The 17604-nt window shown below is 44.5% G+C and overlaps 1 protein-coding gene across 2 annotated transcripts; it reads left to right on the top strand.

Annotated features, from left to right (window-relative positions):
- The first annotated feature begins 320 nt into the window (after positions 1-320).
- Positions 321-17593, top strand: armc2 (armadillo repeat containing 2). 2 transcript variants are annotated; one of them, XM_035144692.2, is made up of 18 exons: positions 321-493; positions 1724-2027; positions 2115-2187; positions 2492-2657; positions 3130-3250; positions 5962-6029; positions 6707-6829; positions 7745-7929; positions 8036-8138; positions 8602-8816; positions 9403-9548; positions 10632-10731; positions 11884-12217; positions 14188-14310; positions 14431-14544; positions 14886-15018; positions 15560-15714; positions 15936-17593. In XM_035144692.2, the coding sequence occupies exons 2-18, from the start codon at positions 1819-1821 to the stop codon at positions 16070-16072; spliced, it is 2505 nt and encodes an 834-aa protein (XP_035000583.1). In that variant the 5' UTR covers positions 321-493; positions 1724-1818; the 3' UTR covers positions 16073-17593. The 2 variants fall into 2 exon arrangements, with proteins under 2 accessions (XP_035000583.1, XP_035000584.1); XM_035144693.2 differs by having other exon boundaries at positions 6707-6802.
- The last annotated feature ends 11 nt before the right edge of the window (positions 17594-17604 follow it).

Here is a 17604-nt window from a genome sequence, read left to right on the forward strand (position 1 = left end):
GTGTGATTTATGTCAAATAAAATAAACTGATAAATAACTTACCTTATAAGCTGGTGTAATTCCATCCAGGACCAGGCCTCGCGTCACCTCCACAGACAAAGACAACTTTTAAAAAACACTTCTTTCACACTCCTGTCGAATCAATAAAAGTGGTTTTAAACTCAGTGCTCCTTTATAGTTGTGTATCTGTAGGAATTGTCAGCAGGTTTTAAAGGAACAAACCATCTTGGTTGAAATGAGCTGTGGAGAAACTTTAGCTTCTCTTTAGCATTAGCAGCTCCACAGCTGGAGCCACGCGCGTCCCCGTGCTGCGCGTGCCCGCCGCTGCTCGTGCAGGTGTGCTGCTGTGGCTGGTTTCTGCCGAAGCGGTGAAACGTGTCGGTGTTTGACACATTTCAGCTCAGCCTCAGTTTCCGGGAGGAAGCTGTGACCCCGCGTGAAACCGACCACCGGCACCGGCTGCTTCCCACCCGGGATCCCACCGGGTCGAACGGTGAGTTTTCTTCTGTCGGATCCGTGAATGAGCCTCGTTCTCCGCCGCCGGTACAAACTCTCTCTGCGTCTCAGCTGCTCGAGTGAAAGTTGGACACACTTTCCACAGAAGCGTGTTTTTCAAATGTTAGTGCACCGTGTTAATAATAAACCCGTTAGACTTCCGGGTATCGGGTTATTTTGTGACTTGGGTTTTGTTGTCGAAGCTGCTCCCGCGGCGTTCGGTCGCCATGGAGACGGAGCGTGAACGCGCACAGGGACTTCTTTATGCACTCACATTTGAATTTGTAGTTGATTAAAGCCACAGAATGATGTGATGCACAACCGGCCTTATATCTTATTATGATTGTTATTATTATTATTAGAAAGCAGGGACTTTATTCTTCATATTTTATTTCTACAACACTTGTTTTTATTTTATCAATCAATCAATCCAATTTGATTTGTATAGCCCATATTCACAAGTCACAATTTGTGTCATAGGGCTTAAAGGGATAGTTCCCCCAAAAATCGAATGCTGATGAAGTGAGGGTGAAGTGTTCGAGTCCACAAAAACACTCTTGGAGTTTCGGGGGTTACACAGTGTTGCAGCCAAATCCAAAACATAAAATGCCTCCATACTGCTCGTGTGGTGTCATCTAAGTGTCTGTAAGCCCCGACATCAATCATCTAAACCATGTTTTAAGCCTAAAAGTCCTCGTACAAAATCCTATAGCTCTACACCAAATACTTATATTTAGTTCTTGTTAAGTTAATATTCTTCACAGGCTGGTGAGAGTTGATGAGAACATTTGTCCATTGGAACAATGTATATTGGGTTATTATGATGTTCTTTGTCAGGGAGGACTTGACTCCACCGCCCCGTCAGTAGTTTCCCTCCGAAAGCGACTTGGATTTTCCTCGTTTTCTTTTTTCATCTAAATCCAGAGATGCTTAATCCATCACAGTGAAATAGAGATTTTTGTAAAATAAATCTGTCCCACATCCACCACTAAAATGTTTCCTTTTCCCAATCCTCATTTTGTTTTAAATATTTAGGGGGGGGGGGGTTAGCACATTGAGACAGTATTGATAAATGTTGTTAATCAAGACTGAATGTATTGGTTTGTCGTAATACATTGTGGGGACTCTAAATGGATACTGGATGTATTTCAGAGAATTCTCAGAAGCATTTCCCTCCTAATGTTCTTTTTCTGTTCTGCTATTATCCACATTTTTTGTTTCCCATTAGTGATACACCCTGTAACCGCTCGCATAATGAAGTCAAACCACTGAAGTCATCTGGAGTCTGTTTTGGCAAATGTCACACAGGCCTAAAGGGCCTCGATGGAGAGGAAACGTGAGATTTGCAGCCCCTTCTTTCCACGCCGCAACTCTTTGAGGAAAACAAGTGCGGAAATTGTCAGTGAAGCCAGACAATCCCTGCGAGTTCAATCCACCCAGCGGCCGTTCACTCCCAGAGATGGACACAGGCAGCTTTTTGGAAAGAGCTCTGTGCGCGTGGGTCACGACAACAGACCTCCATCGACCTTCAGGTGAGTCCCAAAGTCAACCCACGTCCTTTTTCAGTCAGCTTCTGAGGTTAATGTGAAAAAGTAATCGGCCATTTTTCCATGTTACAGTCTTCATGCTCAAAATTTTGATGCTCCCGATTCGAGGCCAAGTTCAGGGACACGTCTCTCTCCACTGGACCACGTGAGTTCCCTCACACATAGGCGCACACTGTAAATCATAATCTAAGAAGAAATCCATTCAGGTGTTTTTGGGGGGATCTGTTTGTACGTTATCACGAAAACTCACCAAAAATGTAGTGAAAGCGGCAGTAAATGAGATTCAGGCTTTTAATAACTGGGATTATAATGTTAATATATGAAATCGAGAAGAAGAGTAACAGCAGTAATCAGATCTCTTTGCGGATGTAAGTGTTTTCATTGGTGGATCAAAGCTCTGGCTCATTGTTCTCACCATCATGCCGCTGATGTGTTATTCGCCGAACCAGAAGCCAAAGTTTCCACTGCCCAGTGATGCTGAGGATGCATTCAAAGCCCTCCCTAAACCCCCCGCTGACCCACTGGAAGTGAGGAGGGGGCGGGCAGGGACACGGGCACGTCTCCTCAGGGCCGGATCTCTCACCACGTTGCCTCCCGTCGAGGGACAAACGGACGGTAAGGCAGGATAGAGAATAAGGAAAGTAAAAGTGCGAGCTACTGTGGTGAGCATCCATTTTTTAAAACTGGTTTAAAGTGAAAATAAAACCATATATTTGAGTTGTTGCAAGGTTCTTACTCTTCTATGCAGACAAGGGCTAAAGCAGCTTTAAAAAAGAAATGAATAGAGCCATTCACATGCTGACATTACACCTGATTTACATTCCCTGTTGTTGGACCTCAATGGAAAAAAACTTAATTTACAGCTGCTGTGTTGAGGGGGAATGACTCCTCTCCTATGAAACTGCTCTGCTATTTAGAGCAATAAACCTGATAATGGAGTCCGACTGGATTCTTTCACCTGTTTCACAAATATTGTGTGCGATTGTGTTTGAATGGACACTTGCACTTTTGCCCCTGTGAGAGAAGTAGAAATGTCAGTGCGGCTTTCAGCAGTAAACCTGTAAATAACTTCTTTTCTACATGTCAGTGACACAAAGATTAAACCCGGGACAAAAGCCGCTGTCAGCTAAGCACCACCCGAGTACGGACCACACCACGGTCCGCAGCGGTCCCCACAAACCTCGTCCACACAGAGCAGCGAGTGAAAGGTAGTGTGCTTCCCTTTGACTTGACAAGATCTGCCCTTCTCTCTCTCTCTCTCTCTCTCTCTCTCTCTCTCTCTCTCTCTCTCTCTCTCCTCTCCCTTCCTCCTCCCCTGCTCCCTCTTTTTGACTCAACTGACAGTCAGACAATGAGTTGAGGATTTATTGGTACGCAAAGGTTGCAGCCACGGCCATTAGGAGATGGAGTTTGTGCCTCCCATTTTCATTGAATCCTCCTCCGCCTCCTTCTTGCTTTCTTGCCTTTCTCTTTGCTCAGCCCCAGTATGTTAAATTCATAGAGTTTCTAATGTCTTTATTCGTTCTTGTCCATAACTTATTCAGACTGCTGGGAACAGAAAATTGTAAACAAATAGCTTCTCTGATATATTTGTTATTGCTTTTACATTCCATATGGATTAACACGAGAAAAACGCTTAGCGATGGAAAGTTATTGCTTTTGATGGTTTATTTGCATCTGCAGCTTATCATTCTTAAGTTTCACACTTTTGGTCACGATTGCAAAGGTTCATATTCTATTTCGAGGGAGGATTGTGTCAAAAACAACTAAAGCACATGACCCATGAACATTCAACAAGCAAAAGTTTTCAAACCAATATTTCACTTGATCCAGGGGCAAAACCTTTCCATCATATTCTAGTGACGAGAGCTGCATATATGAAGTCAGTTAGACCAGCGATGGTGTCACTAACTAACAAGAGGAGCAAATTCTTCAACTCGACACACTTGACCCCATTTAAACCCTCGTATACTTTTCCGTGCACGACGTCTTGGTCAGATAAATCCAGCTTCTTGGCCGGCTTCATTCCCAATGAAATCCGCCTCGATCTGTCGTTACTTTCATGTGTCAGCTTTTACACCTTCGCAGCACAGAGAGGCTAAAAGCTCCACTTTTTTCTGCCGACCTCATCAGCTGTGTGTCAGCACGAGGGCATAACTCCAGGCGTGAGGTCGAGGGGCTGTCGTTACGATCCATCCGCCTATCGATTGGGAGGGGCAGCTGAGGCTATAGAAGGGGGGACAGACCATAAAACACTTTTACAGGAAATCTGGGCTCTCGCCCCGCAGCACATCCTCCTCCCTCCACAGCCAAGTTAACACGCAATGTTTATGTAACTTGTTGCTGACAAAGAGAGGTCCCGAGAGATCAGACCGTGGTCAAGTTATGATTAAAGAGGAGCGGTTTAAAGACGTCCTCCTCTTGATTAGCCTTACGTCGGAGTTCTTTCTCTTTAAGGTGCACTGGGCAGAGACAGAACGGCAGAGATAGCCAAAGCAGAAGTCGACTAACTGCAAGTGGAAATAGACACAGCATGACAGATTAATATGATGAGTTGGATGAGATCTAAAGATAGGGGAGATTAGACGTCCACTAGGTTCTTTTTCTCCAATAAGCCAGAGCTTTATAGCTCCAAATGGCTCTCTATTAGATTTGGGTACCCATCTGGGCAAGGCTGGCAGCGGCGTGTGTTGTGACTGCAGTGCACTGGCCGGGCCTAAGACAGGGATGAGGTCATGTCTCAGAGAATGCAGTATCACACAAAGAGGCCTTATTATCAGGCTCTTAATCCTATCATACAGAGCCAAAGCCCCCTCTCTGACATTCACCATGCCTCGGCCCGCAGCTCCTGCCGCATGTGCCCTGCGTGCCAGCTTATACCAATCACTAAATCTCCTTCAAAGTGAAAGTGCACTCTACAGTGACAACCGCGTGCTGTACACTAATGCTGGTGTCAAGCACCTTCTTAGTGACGCTGCAGTGGAATGAAAAGGAAACGTTTTTAAAATAGCCGGGGTCATTGTGTGTCTCATACCTGTCAGCAAGACAATGAAATAAAGCTCAGTCGAGTGTAAAAGCTCGAGCCTTTTTCTGTTAAAGTCACTAGAGGCTTCAGATGGTCCTGGTGATATAATGGTGGTTACACTTCTCCATAGTTTTTAAGGCCGATTCACGCTCCTTTGTGAGATTTTCTCAGTAATAGAGGCGATTAGTGTGACTGAACATGCTCCTTTGTTCATCTCTATTTATTAATAATTATCCTCTCAGCTGCTCTCATAGTAATTAATCATAAGGCTCACCACCTCTCATGTTTCACAGGCTTTATTATATCACTCTTTCTGTGTGTGAGTGGAGCGGTGCAGACTTTACAGTGACACGCAGAGGTTGAGCTCCGACAGTCGCACGCAGAGGGCAAGCCGCAACACATAGCATGACATGAGACGGCCCACACTGAAAAACCATGAGCTGCTTTAACCAGACTGCCCACAAAGCCAACATCTTAGTTCCTGTCTGTTGGAGATTGCCGTTTGACACAGAACAGACGCACACAAGCAGTAACACACAAAAAACTAGACACACACACACACACGTGTGTTTTCATGTGAGTTCATGTGTGCATGCTAAGACACACATTAAAGAAACAGCACCTGCACACGAGCCTCAACGTCTGCTGCAACAGTGACACCTAGTGGCACATGATGAGCCTACACCTACAGGCTGATATCAGATCATCAGTCAGCAACTGTTGATGGAAATAAATTATTTGACACAATTAGTGCTTTAGATGTTCTGTGTTTCCTCCTGTTTTAGGTTTTTACTTTTATTTTAACGTCTACATGAGTCCAAACTGAAAGTCAGTAACCACACCCTGTGTTCAAAATCTGATGTAACCTCACTTTGTGTTTCTGTGCACCAACAGTAGAATAAAGCAGGCTGGTGTTGACTCAGGAGTTAGACCCACTGACTGCACAACAGGACGGAGAACAGGTTTGTCCAGATACACTAAATTAACCTACCTGTGGGTTTTCTACTTTTTGATAAAACTATGTATGTTGAACATAAATGGTGCAATTTGTACAGCATGTAGAAATAAAAATGTAGTTGTAATGTAACATACCCCTCATCCACACAGTGATTTAACTTGTTTTCTAAAATATCTGAAGTCAAATCAATGTCAACATGCCTAAAGATTATAACGCAATATTTAATCCTGGTCCCAGATCCCAAAAAACATGGGCCACTTCTCTCCCTGTAACTGTACAAGACTTAGTCAAACATCGATTGGGATGTTGTTAGTAATTTCCACCTCGAGAGGCAGCCAGCCAACAGCCGAGAGAGCTGTTGGTTTGGGCAACCGCAGCTTCCTGCATCACACCAAGCACGGGGGTATGCAAATGTGGGTGCATGGCGTGCAAGTGGTTGTGGACATTTACATGCACAAACACGTGTTTTCACAACACATGCAGACAATTTGACATCAGAACAGAAACATTTTTAGGAGGAAGTTGGGCTGTGGACGGTGACCTTTCATTGTGGCATCAAACTTCCTGCAGGCTTATTTTAAGACGGTGAACTTGTGAACCGCGCTTGCCACTTGTGTTCACCATCTGCATTCGGAGGTGGTGCTCTGTCAACACTGCAAATTATCTCCCCGCACTTTTCAGGAGACAACGCCACAAGCACGGAGGAGGATGCAGAGTCATCGGTGTGGAATAATAAGATCGGTCCTCTTCTGCAACAACTGGAGAGTGTGGCTGCAGGTAGTGTGGCGAGTGCTTTGAACCTCGGTAACAAAGTGCAAACACATGACATACATCAGTACACCAAAGAATATATTGTTTCTGTCACCCACTCCACTCACAATATTACTTCTAGGTTCTGGTCTTTTTTTTCATTAGAGCTAAGCTTCTTTTATAGTGTTTCCCCTTTTTTTTGCACAAGCAGATTGTCATTCATGAAGTGTGATAAAAATAAAAAAGAGCTGTGATTTCCACCGTTGAAAAAGTCAAACAACACAAGTGATGTTATGTTTGGCATCTGTACGGAATTGTCTTCACCTGAAACTGCAGTCCGGCACCCATGACGCCAAATCTAGGGCTGTAAATATTTCAACACTTTGTAATTTAATGGAAATTTAATTTGAAAGATAAATATCAAATATTTATTGCCTCCAAGTGCCTTGTGGCTCATGCATAAAACACCTCTGAGATGCCGTGTTGAGTGTGAGACTGCAGCCAGGCCTTTTTGGAAATGGCCGAAACCCTGTTATTTATGCAGGGAAAACATTTATTTTACCTCAAAAACAAGGAAAAGGCTCCACCCTCGCTCTTCCTCTGCGTCAAGATTGTAGCCGCCTGTTGCAGAATTGTTTCCCTGCAATTGACCATTGAAACTCAAAGCTGCTTCTCAGAAAAGGAAGAGGAATGTTATTCTAACTGTGTTATTGATGTCGACAATTTAACCTCGAGTTCCTTATGCAGATAATAATTGCACTCCATGGAGTACAGAGCCCAAATGTACACATATGCTCCACAACATACACAAAGCATCACTCGCGTTAATTTATATGGACACACACATGCCTACACACACAGGCGAATGTTTGCTTTCTCTGTGAATGTTTGACATGTTGCCCTGAACTTGAACTCTTATTTATATATTTGTTGTTGTATTTTGCGATATCTCCTTTCCTGCGATGGCAGGCGGCTCAGAGGTCTCGGTGGACCGTCTGTGCGATTTGTGTGATGGCCTCCACGGCACCTTGGCACAAGCGGACATGCTCGGCCGACTCTGTAAGAGGAGGTCGGGGATCCTTCGAACACTGTTCCGCCTCATCGACCTCAACTCTGCCCGGCTCAACCTGCACATCGGCAAGCTCTGCCTGGCTGTGAGTCATCTGCGTGTGTGTGGGCGTGTGTCAGCTTTTCTGCCACTTAGTCTTTCCAGGGCTGTTAATAGAAAAGTTTCGTTTTTTTCCCATTTTTTCTCTCCAGCTGTGTGTCAGTGGGAACAACCTGCTCAACATCTGCAAGCTCATCTTCCAGATCAGCCGCAGTGAAAGCAATGACCTCCTCTTCCAGAACAACTCTATCATAGGTCAGGATGAACTAACTCTCCTATTCTCTACCAAACTCTGTTTTTAAATATAAATCCCTATTACCTCTGTCAGAAGAGGTTATGTCTTCATATGCATGTATTTCTTTCATTAGTTAGCAGGATTACACAAAAACCACTGGACAGATTACCATGAAACTTGGTGGAAGGATGTGGGTTAGGAAAGAAGCCCGGATCAAGGGGCAGATCCAGGTTTTTCTTCTTTAATTTTACATCGTGAGGGCATTTTGCAATTTGGTGAAAATGAAATCCGGATATAGTGAATTTAAATGTGGTTTCATAAAGGGACTGTTGGGCCTTGGTGGACATATGAGCTCTACTGAGTGCCATTCTGGTTTTTATCTGGTTTGATTTGGTGCCATTTTTGTGAACCCCGTCATTACGAACCCCATCCAGTATATTGATGACAACAGTAGATGTTTTCTTTTTTTGAATCTGTGTCTAGACACGCTGCTGGGCGTACTGCGCAACGAGGATGTGTCTACATCAGGGGAAGCTCTCTTGTACTGCGTCGGTACTCTGAAGTTCCTCTCGGGAAACGGGGCCATCCTCAGACTCCTGCTGTACAAGAACTGTATCGGTGTGTCTCAGAAACTCATCCAGAGGCTTCACACAGTGGAAGACACTCACTTCAGTATAGCAGGACACATCATTGTGCAGGTGAATCCTTTTATAAATGCAGGGAAGCTAAAAAAAAAGTTGTTCTGAGAATGCAAGAAAGAACAAAATGTGAAATGTTTCTCTTTAGGTGTGTTTGTTTATGTCTGGTGTGTAAGCGGCTACAAGAGCATGATGTTCTTTTCTGATTTAGACAAATCCAAATCCAGTACACGCCCTGCTTCCCTCTTCCATAAATGATTGCTGTTTAACCACACGCTGGCCCGAGCGAGTGTCTCGAGCCAGCGCTTCATTTGATATCCAACACAAGTCATTATGCTGTTAGAGGAGGGAAATGAGCAGACCATTACTTTCCAGAACTTTCAGTGGTGCCGTGTGGTGGAAGTTTCTGTTTCCGTCTTGTGATAGAATGATTTATGCCCATGCTGAATAGTTTCCGGTCGCTCTGCTGCATGGCGTCCTGCACAGGCCAGCCGCCAGCCTTAATGAGCATATGACCGACATTGTGCGCTGTGGCCACAACACAACACTGACACGCAATACTGCCCTAAATGCAGACCAGCGAGATACTTAAGATGTGTGCAGACTTCTACTTGCTAACACACACTCTCATACCTCTCCCCTGTAGCTGACAGCGACCCTGAGGAACCTCGCCGATCACCCTGACTCCCGGCCGCACTTTGTGTCCTTCTCTTTGCTGTCAGAGCTTTGTCTGGTGCTGCGCCGTCACCGCAAAGACCAGGACATCTGTACAAACATTTCCAGAATATACAGGTAGAGCGCGCGCGCACACACACACACACACACACACACACACACACACACACACACACACACACACACACACACTTCCAGATGGTTGTAATAATTTGGCCCATTGTCTCAGCTCACTGATGTAAACAATCACAAACTTGAATATGCTGAATCAAAACAGACCATCACTCACCCTCTGTTAATTTTTCTCCCTCTACAGTAAATCCCCCCTTTTATGTTACTCTCCTTCCTCATGTCTTTTTATGGCGTCGGGTCTCACAAAGCAAGAGTTATGTAGCGTTTGGGGTCGTACATCTGTGTTTGCATCCACACCACAGCAATAACAGCTCATTTCTGTTTTTACTTTACCGATCTGAAAGTATAAATGACTTAAAATGCAAACACAAACATACATGCCTATATTTGTAGTGTAAATGTCCGTACAGGTCACTGGTCTAATGAAAAACAATTTTTATTGTCTTTGCTTAACAATTACAAAAAACTAAACGGGAACAAACTTGCTGTGAGGCGACAGTGCTGACCACTGTACCAACGTGACACCTCTGCTCAGAGCAAATGGTGTCCAATATGTTCCAGCTGTACTCTTGACCTTTCATGCAAAGTACATGAGACAATTGTTTCATGAAAAACCTGGCAGAAGTCTTTGGCACCAAAGTGACTCAAGTCCCAGTGACCCTGCTCCGGCAGCAGGCCCCTCGCTTCGGGCTCAATATCCTCTGACCTCAGTGTCGGCACCAAACATAAATGTTGATCCCAAATACTCCCATCTTCACATTCTCACTCCAGGGCTCTGGCACAAGTACATCATCCACGAGTGAAGCACAAAACCTATTGAGTACTTGAATTTGTAATCAAATCTGTTTTTCCAGTGCAAAATTTAAAGAATAAACCATTTTATCAGGTCTTAGTGCTGAAACAAATTGTTGCTGTCTGAATATTTTTCTCCCAGGACGATGAAAACATAAGCCAAGGCCTACTTATCCATTAGCAGTGTTGATTTAATATCTCCTTATTTAGTCAGCATAGCGGAGCAGTCAGTGGGTCTAATGGTCATTGGTATTTGTTGTCCCCTCTCTCCCTCAGTAAACTCTCCTCTTACTCTGAGTGCCGACTCGCTCTGGCCCAGACCCCCGACTGCTACCGACTATTTTTAGAACTGCTGAGCAAACATCGCCAAAAACAGGTGAGTCCACAAGCTCTCCTCTGTGTGTGTGTGTGTGTGTGTGTGTGTGTGTGTGTGTGTGTGTGTGTGTGTGTGTGTGTGTGTGTGTGTGTGTGTGTGTGTGTGTGTGTGTGTGTGTGTGTGTGTGTGTGTGTGTGTGTGTGTGTGTGTGTGTGTGTGTGTGTGTGTGTGTGTGTGGACACTTGAAGACAAGCATTTCCAGCGTTCATGATGTAACTCCACTAATCATGTTTAGATTAAGATGTTTATTTACAACAAGTCCAAGCACAGTTACGGGACATTGTGTCCATCTGCATCTAGCGTACATGTTTCTGTCCCTGTGTGTGTGTGTGTGTGTGTGTGTGTGTGTGTGTGTGAGTGTTTTGACATTTAATCATCCAAGTAGGGGCTGAGTAAGTCAAGGAAAAAGGAGGAGGGAGGAGGAGAAAGGAAAGAAACAAAGGAGGCGAGCTTGAGTAGACTGTAGTGGTAATGGGAATACACACATATCCACCACGCCTTTGTGTATACACAGTAACGACATGTGACGAGCAGGACGGTACGTCCTGTCCTTATACCAGGGTAACTGTACATTTATGGGAAAAATGTGTGTGTGGTCCTGACTCACTTGGCCCTGGTGTTATTTACTCAGTAGAGTCAGGATGCAAGTGTGACATGCAGGATGTTATTCAACACCTTTATTCTGGCTGAAGAGTGATAAGTCATTGAAAAGCTACACTCAAAAACGTTTCTGCTCCCAACCCTCAAGGGAAGATGACTGACAGGTCAAGCTCATGCTGCTGCAGGTTTTAGTATTGACTACTTTCATTTTTTTAGTCGGTAACAAGTCGATCAAAACAAAGAAAATGAATTGCATTCAAAAAAATGAAATAACCTAAAAAATAATACCTCATTAATTAGACAAATAGTTATTGAATATATTAAGATGTGATAAATGATAGATTTAGACCCAGGAAAAGCTCCTAACATGTCATACACTATCTTGCACTGACTCAATTGAAATGCTGTAAGAGGAAATGTTGACGCAGGCCAAGACAGTGTGGCCTTTAAACTAAATCTGCAAAACCAATTCACTTGTTGTTTGCTTCGCTTTCATTCAGACGCTTGAAAAAATAATTGACGGATGCAAATTAACCCCTGACCCGCCCACAGGACCTGGTCGTGCGTCTTCTTTTCACCCTGGGCAACCTCACGGCCAAAAGCGAGGAGGCTCGGCTGCAGCTCTTCCAGTGCAAAGGCTGCATGGATACAGTCCTGCAGCTGTATGACAGCTACCAGCGAAGAGACGCATCACCGCACACACCCTCACGGGCAGGTGAACCCTCCCCACCTGGCAAACCTCCGGCTCCTCCCGTGAGCCCGCAGGAGCGTGACGACGTGCTGGTGAAGCTGGTCAGGGTGCTGGCGAACATGTGCATCCACCCGGCTGTGGGTCCGGCCCTGGCGAACGACGCAGCCTGCATGCAGCTCCTGATGGAGACCCTCGGTGAGCAGAGAGCAGGGGGAGCTCATCAACATCCTCGTTCAGTTTGTATGCCTCTACCAAGGGGGTTATGTTTTCATCGGTGTTTGTTTGTTAGTCAGCAGGATGACGCACAAGCGACTTAATCGATTTTTGTGAAATTTCGTGGAGTCGTGGGGCATGAAGGAAAAAGCCATTAGATTGTGGTGCAGATCTGGATCAGGGCAAAGATCCAGGATTATATATACATTTTTTTTCACTGTTTTTAACATTGCGTGTTTTGTTACATTTTTCATGGACGTCTCTGAGATCAATTGATGGCTCTTGATGAAAGCAATCAGACGTGTTCAGGAGAATAATATTTGTTTGTGCAATTTGGTGCAGATCCAAATGAAAATCTGGATCTAGTGAATTTAAAAGTGGTTTCATAAGGGGCCTGTTGGGCTGAGGTATGCGCTCTGCTGAGTATCATTCTAGTCCATAAGTGCCATCAGGAGCAGATTTACAGCCATAACAGGGAATTTGTCCCTTTTGTCAATATTGTATCTCTGTCACACGGAAGGAACAGTGTGTGACAATGTGGAGCTGTGATAAGTCTAAAAATAGCCGTTTGGTGCATTGTATGTACAGGAAATATCTGCTGGGTGCCCAACCACTTCCCCTGTGCTGGGAACAAGACACGACATTTGTCACAAACAATCTCCTCATTTTGTCTCTTCATTCCCCAGCTCGCTTTCCTCTCAGTGTCGTCTCTTCAACACGCAGCACATCCTCTTTTTGGTTAACCTGTTTTGTTTTTTCTGAGACTGACAGAGCGAAGCGCTTCGCTGCATGAGCAGGATGTTCTGTCTCATCTCACAGACGACTTGGTTTGTGTGTGTGAGAAATTCTCCCTTGTGGTTTGATGGTTTCAGGACAGGTTGAGCTGAGTTGCAGGTGGGTGTGAAACTTCTCAATTTCTCTGCTGCTGCTGCTGCCTCCTACACACGCTTCGTAGCAGCTGGGAGAGAAAAAATCACACAAACAAAACACAGGTCAGACTTAAGTGTATAAAAAAGGGTATGAAGGGATATGTGATGGAAGCCAGTGAGTAAGATGGGAAGTAACTGGGGACAGAAACATAAAATGAGCGTTTGAAGATGGTGGTTGGTGTGACAGCTGGGGACAGGAAAACAGAAATCTCAGAAGAGGATGAAAGAGCAGGTTTGATCGATGAACTGTTTTGATCAAGTTCATGACAGGATGAGCTGCTTTACATTAGAGCTTTGAGGAAGGATGGGGGGGGCAGAACAACAAAGTGCCATTTCCAGTCAGACCGAGAAACAAAATTCTTTGTGACGCAGGCGCCGGGGCTGACAGTGCAACCGCAATATCCACGATTTATGAGCGAGCACGCGACATCTGTTGCTATATCAGGAGCAGACTCGGTTTCCGAGGCGCTGCTTGGATGGGGACACGGTGACCTTTGTACGCAGCTCGTGATCAAAACGACAACATCAGAACCAGAATTTACTGGATAAAAGCTGCTTTTATGATAATGTCACACTGTCACTGTTGGTGTGGCAGAGCTGTCACATGCATAAAGACTGGAATCCCAGGGTGCTCACTTTTCATTTCTGCATGAATTTATACTAATAACTGCATTACACTACACTTGAGTGCATCCCACTTTACACAATACATTGCAGTTTGTTTAAGGATAAATTATGTACATTTACTTCATTTTCTCAACATAGAACTGAGCATTTCTCATATCACATGGAGGCTTCATATAAATGATCAGTGAGCAGTTTGTGTCAGGAGCATTAAGGCCTGACCCTCTTGGTCATGCAGTGTGGAAGCTCCCTCTGTTGGCTGCATTTCATACAGGAGGACTCTTGTGGGGAAAGACAAACATCCTCTCAGAGATCTTCGTAAGAAGTAATGTCAAGCAAGGGTTAACCTTCGCCTTTTTCTTCCTGTCTTTCTGTGTGTGTGTGTGTGTGTGTGTACAGAGTTGAGGTCCGTGCAGGAGAGCGAGGAGCTGTTGGTGAACGTTGCCGCCACCATCAACAACCTGTCGTTCTACCAGGAGCAGAGCTCTGTAATCAGACGCAGTCAAGTCGCCATCACAAAGCGTAAGAAAGAAAGATCGGCAGCCTTTAACGCAGAAATGAAAAATAAAGACACTGACAGTTTGCTACTTCATGATCCCAGATTCCTCTCTTCTCTCTGCTCAATCCGTATGTTCCCTTCAGTGATGCTGAAGCTGGTGCTCAGCTCCAGCATGGACGCCATGCTCGAGGCCACTCGTGTATATGGGAACATGTCACAGTCCAAGGATGTGCGGGACTTTATTATGCAAAACAAAGGTATATTGTGAACACAAACTGAAACAGACACACACAAAACAAACCTCCAACGTGGTTCTACACTTACACAATGTATTTGTAAACCATATTGTTCCACTTTTGCAGACAAAGTTGCACTAAAGGTGATTTGATCTTATCTTCAAAGCACAGAACTCAGTGTAGTGCGCACCTCTACATATTGTTAGGTCATGTTTGGGCTGCACTTATCTACAAGGCCAGTTACAGTCAGTATAAACACGCCCTGCTCGACGCCGGTGATCGCAGCTCTGTTACCTTTTGTCCTGCTTTGTCCTCGTCCGCTCAATCCCTCCATCTTGTTCCTCCCCTGTCTCTCCTTGCAGTGCACCAGTTTGCTGTGACGCTGCTGGACTCTAAAAGCAGTGAGATGTGTTTTTCAGCCTGCGGAGTCCTCACCAACCTGGCTCTGGACCCTCCAAACAGGGTCCGTCTCTCACTTGAGGGGGCTGCTGCCAAGTAAGCACTTGTATTTGAGAATTCAAAACAGCAAACTGAGCAGCAGCTTTCTGGTTTCTGGGCTTTTGTGTCATCCTGTTTGCAGCAGCAGAGTAAACATGGCTTTTGGGAAATATGGTCTTCATTTCGACAAACATGAGCACAACAACTTTACTGGCACGAACAAGAAGTCACTAATCTTCTCAGCCTTGATCTTATTTGTTCACAGTAGTTTTACAAAGTTAAGATTTTCTAACATTCATTAATTTAGTAAATTGTCTGCACATGGTAACTCAGAACAGACTCTGTGAAATGATCCTCTGTTTGTAGTGTGAGATTATCACTTCAAAAAGTGAGCTTTGAACAATCAAGCTCTTATATGCCCCTTCACACACACACACACACACACAGTCCTCTTTCAGATGTAGGCCCAATGAAGTGGAGCTAATTCCCACAAACCTGCTGGTCATGTGAATCCTGCTCCCTCCAGTCATATGATGTCTTCCGTGTGTGTGTGTGTTTGTGTGTGGCTGTGTGTGTGTGTGTGGCTGTGTGTGGCCAGGCTGCTGGACTGTCTCAGAGACTTTGGACCAGGTGACTGGCAGCTGGCGGGGCAGGCTTGTCAGGCGTTGTGGAACCTGATCGGTGGCGGTTCGGAGAAGCTGCTGGATGCTCAGGAGAGCGAGTCCCTGCTGGAGATCCTCACTATGTACTTAGGTTGGTGTTGTTATTATTAACCCTCGCACAACAATGGAGGAAGCCATGCTGAGGAGAAGCTGCTCTGACTCACATCAGTGGCCCTCAGGGGGAAGGGACGAACACACTATCCTGAACATTACACCTCAGTGGTTTTGTCTGGGAGCTGTCTGAACACTAAACACGACACTATACAAAGAAAAATTGACATGATTGTCCACTATGTCTCATTTCTTCCTTAGATGAAGAGGAGGCTCTGAAGTGGATAGAAAATGAAGATATGAGGGATTATCACAAGGCATGCTGGGAGTTGGAGTTCCTGCCTGTAGCTCAGAAACTGATAAAGACACTCCAGCCTCCGCAGCAGACGTGTGAGTGACGCACTGGGACGTGGGAGTTTAGGGTCGTGTTGCCATAGAGGGAAAGTATTTCCTTCATTCTATTAATATTAAAAACTATCCTCTTATAAAGCTTAAAGGTGGCTGTAAAAATAAATTGTCAGATGCAGAAAATGTATGAAAACACCCTTAAAACGTGTGAGACCACTGCTGCTGCATCTCCACCATCCAGCCATATGCTCAGGTACGTTCCCATTGGTTGACTACTGATGATTATCGATGCCGTCTTTCATGAATGATGAAGCTACCGACGTTTTACAGCCAGGTTTGAGGCCCACAGTTGGTCAGTCAGATGTTTGGGTTGAAAAGCGTCAGTAGCTGATAGAGGTCATTGTGAAATATAAGCACTAGACCCAATCTTCCTGAAACTGTAAAATAATACGTGTGAAAATGTGAAAATTTACAAGATTCATTTCAACAATTCTTGTTTATTGGCAAATACTTGCACTTCCGTTTGTGTATGATGTTTATTTACTTTCCTTGTCTTAAATACCAACCGCTTTTTAATTTGAATTTTGTGAGGGCAAACATTCACATGTTAAGTAATCTTCTACAAGAAGATTATTCTTGTTATTCCATCGCCGTGCACCCGACATATTCCTCAGAATCTGGAGCTGAGCACGCTGTCACTTTCTACCATTTTTTTGATATTGAAATTGTTAATATTGATTTTAACCATTTATGCACTTTATCTCCCGTAAAGTTTGCTGAAGCCTTAATTTCTACATATCCTCACATGTTCAGGGCCTTTGCGCACTTCACAGATTGGATTTGTTTTGTCAGTACACTGTTGTTGTTGTTGTTGATAGTTTTACGATAATTAAGTCTCGTAAACTGATGACTAACCTGGAATTCACCTCTTTAAATAGTCATGTATTGTTTGTATTGTTTGTGTTGTGCCGTGTGACAGTGGAACTTGTTGATAATAAAGCAGAACAAAGTGGGGGAAAAAACCTTTTGCTTCTCAAAGCCTTTATTGTTACACAGATATGGGGCCAGGCAGTGCTCACAAGTTACACCAAGTAGCCTAAAGTACAGTATTTTTAAATCACATTATTACAACAAATCATAAACGGCACTTAATGCAAATGACAAAACATCCGTTTCCCCCAGATCTCACACAACAGTGACCTTAAAACAACCACAAGACAAGTCGATGTTTCGAAAACCCCTAAAACAGCTCATTAGCCAAAAGCTAATAACAAACATTGTTCTCTACACAGAATTTCTCAGGTTGATATGAACAGGTGACAGTTGGCGCGATATCAAGGTTGCTCTAGAAATGCTTCCTATGACGTATATAATCATCGATGCCGTCGTCGGGGAAAGCCACCAGATATGAGAAGGCAGTTTGGTCAGCGGGGATAATCGAGTTTCTGCTGGTGATTGTGTTTTGACGTACAGGCCTATGTGGCCTCGATGGGCGACACCCTGAAGTTACCGACAGATTAACAGACTCCCGAGGATTTGTTCCCCGGTGAGGGGCGACAGGAAAAGCGAGGGAAAAGAATTC

Source organism: Hippoglossus stenolepis, chromosome 20 (assembly GCF_022539355.2).
Source record: "Hippoglossus stenolepis isolate QCI-W04-F060 chromosome 20, HSTE1.2, whole genome shotgun sequence".
Classification (NCBI taxonomy): domain Eukaryota; kingdom Metazoa; phylum Chordata; class Actinopteri; order Pleuronectiformes; family Pleuronectidae; genus Hippoglossus; species Hippoglossus stenolepis.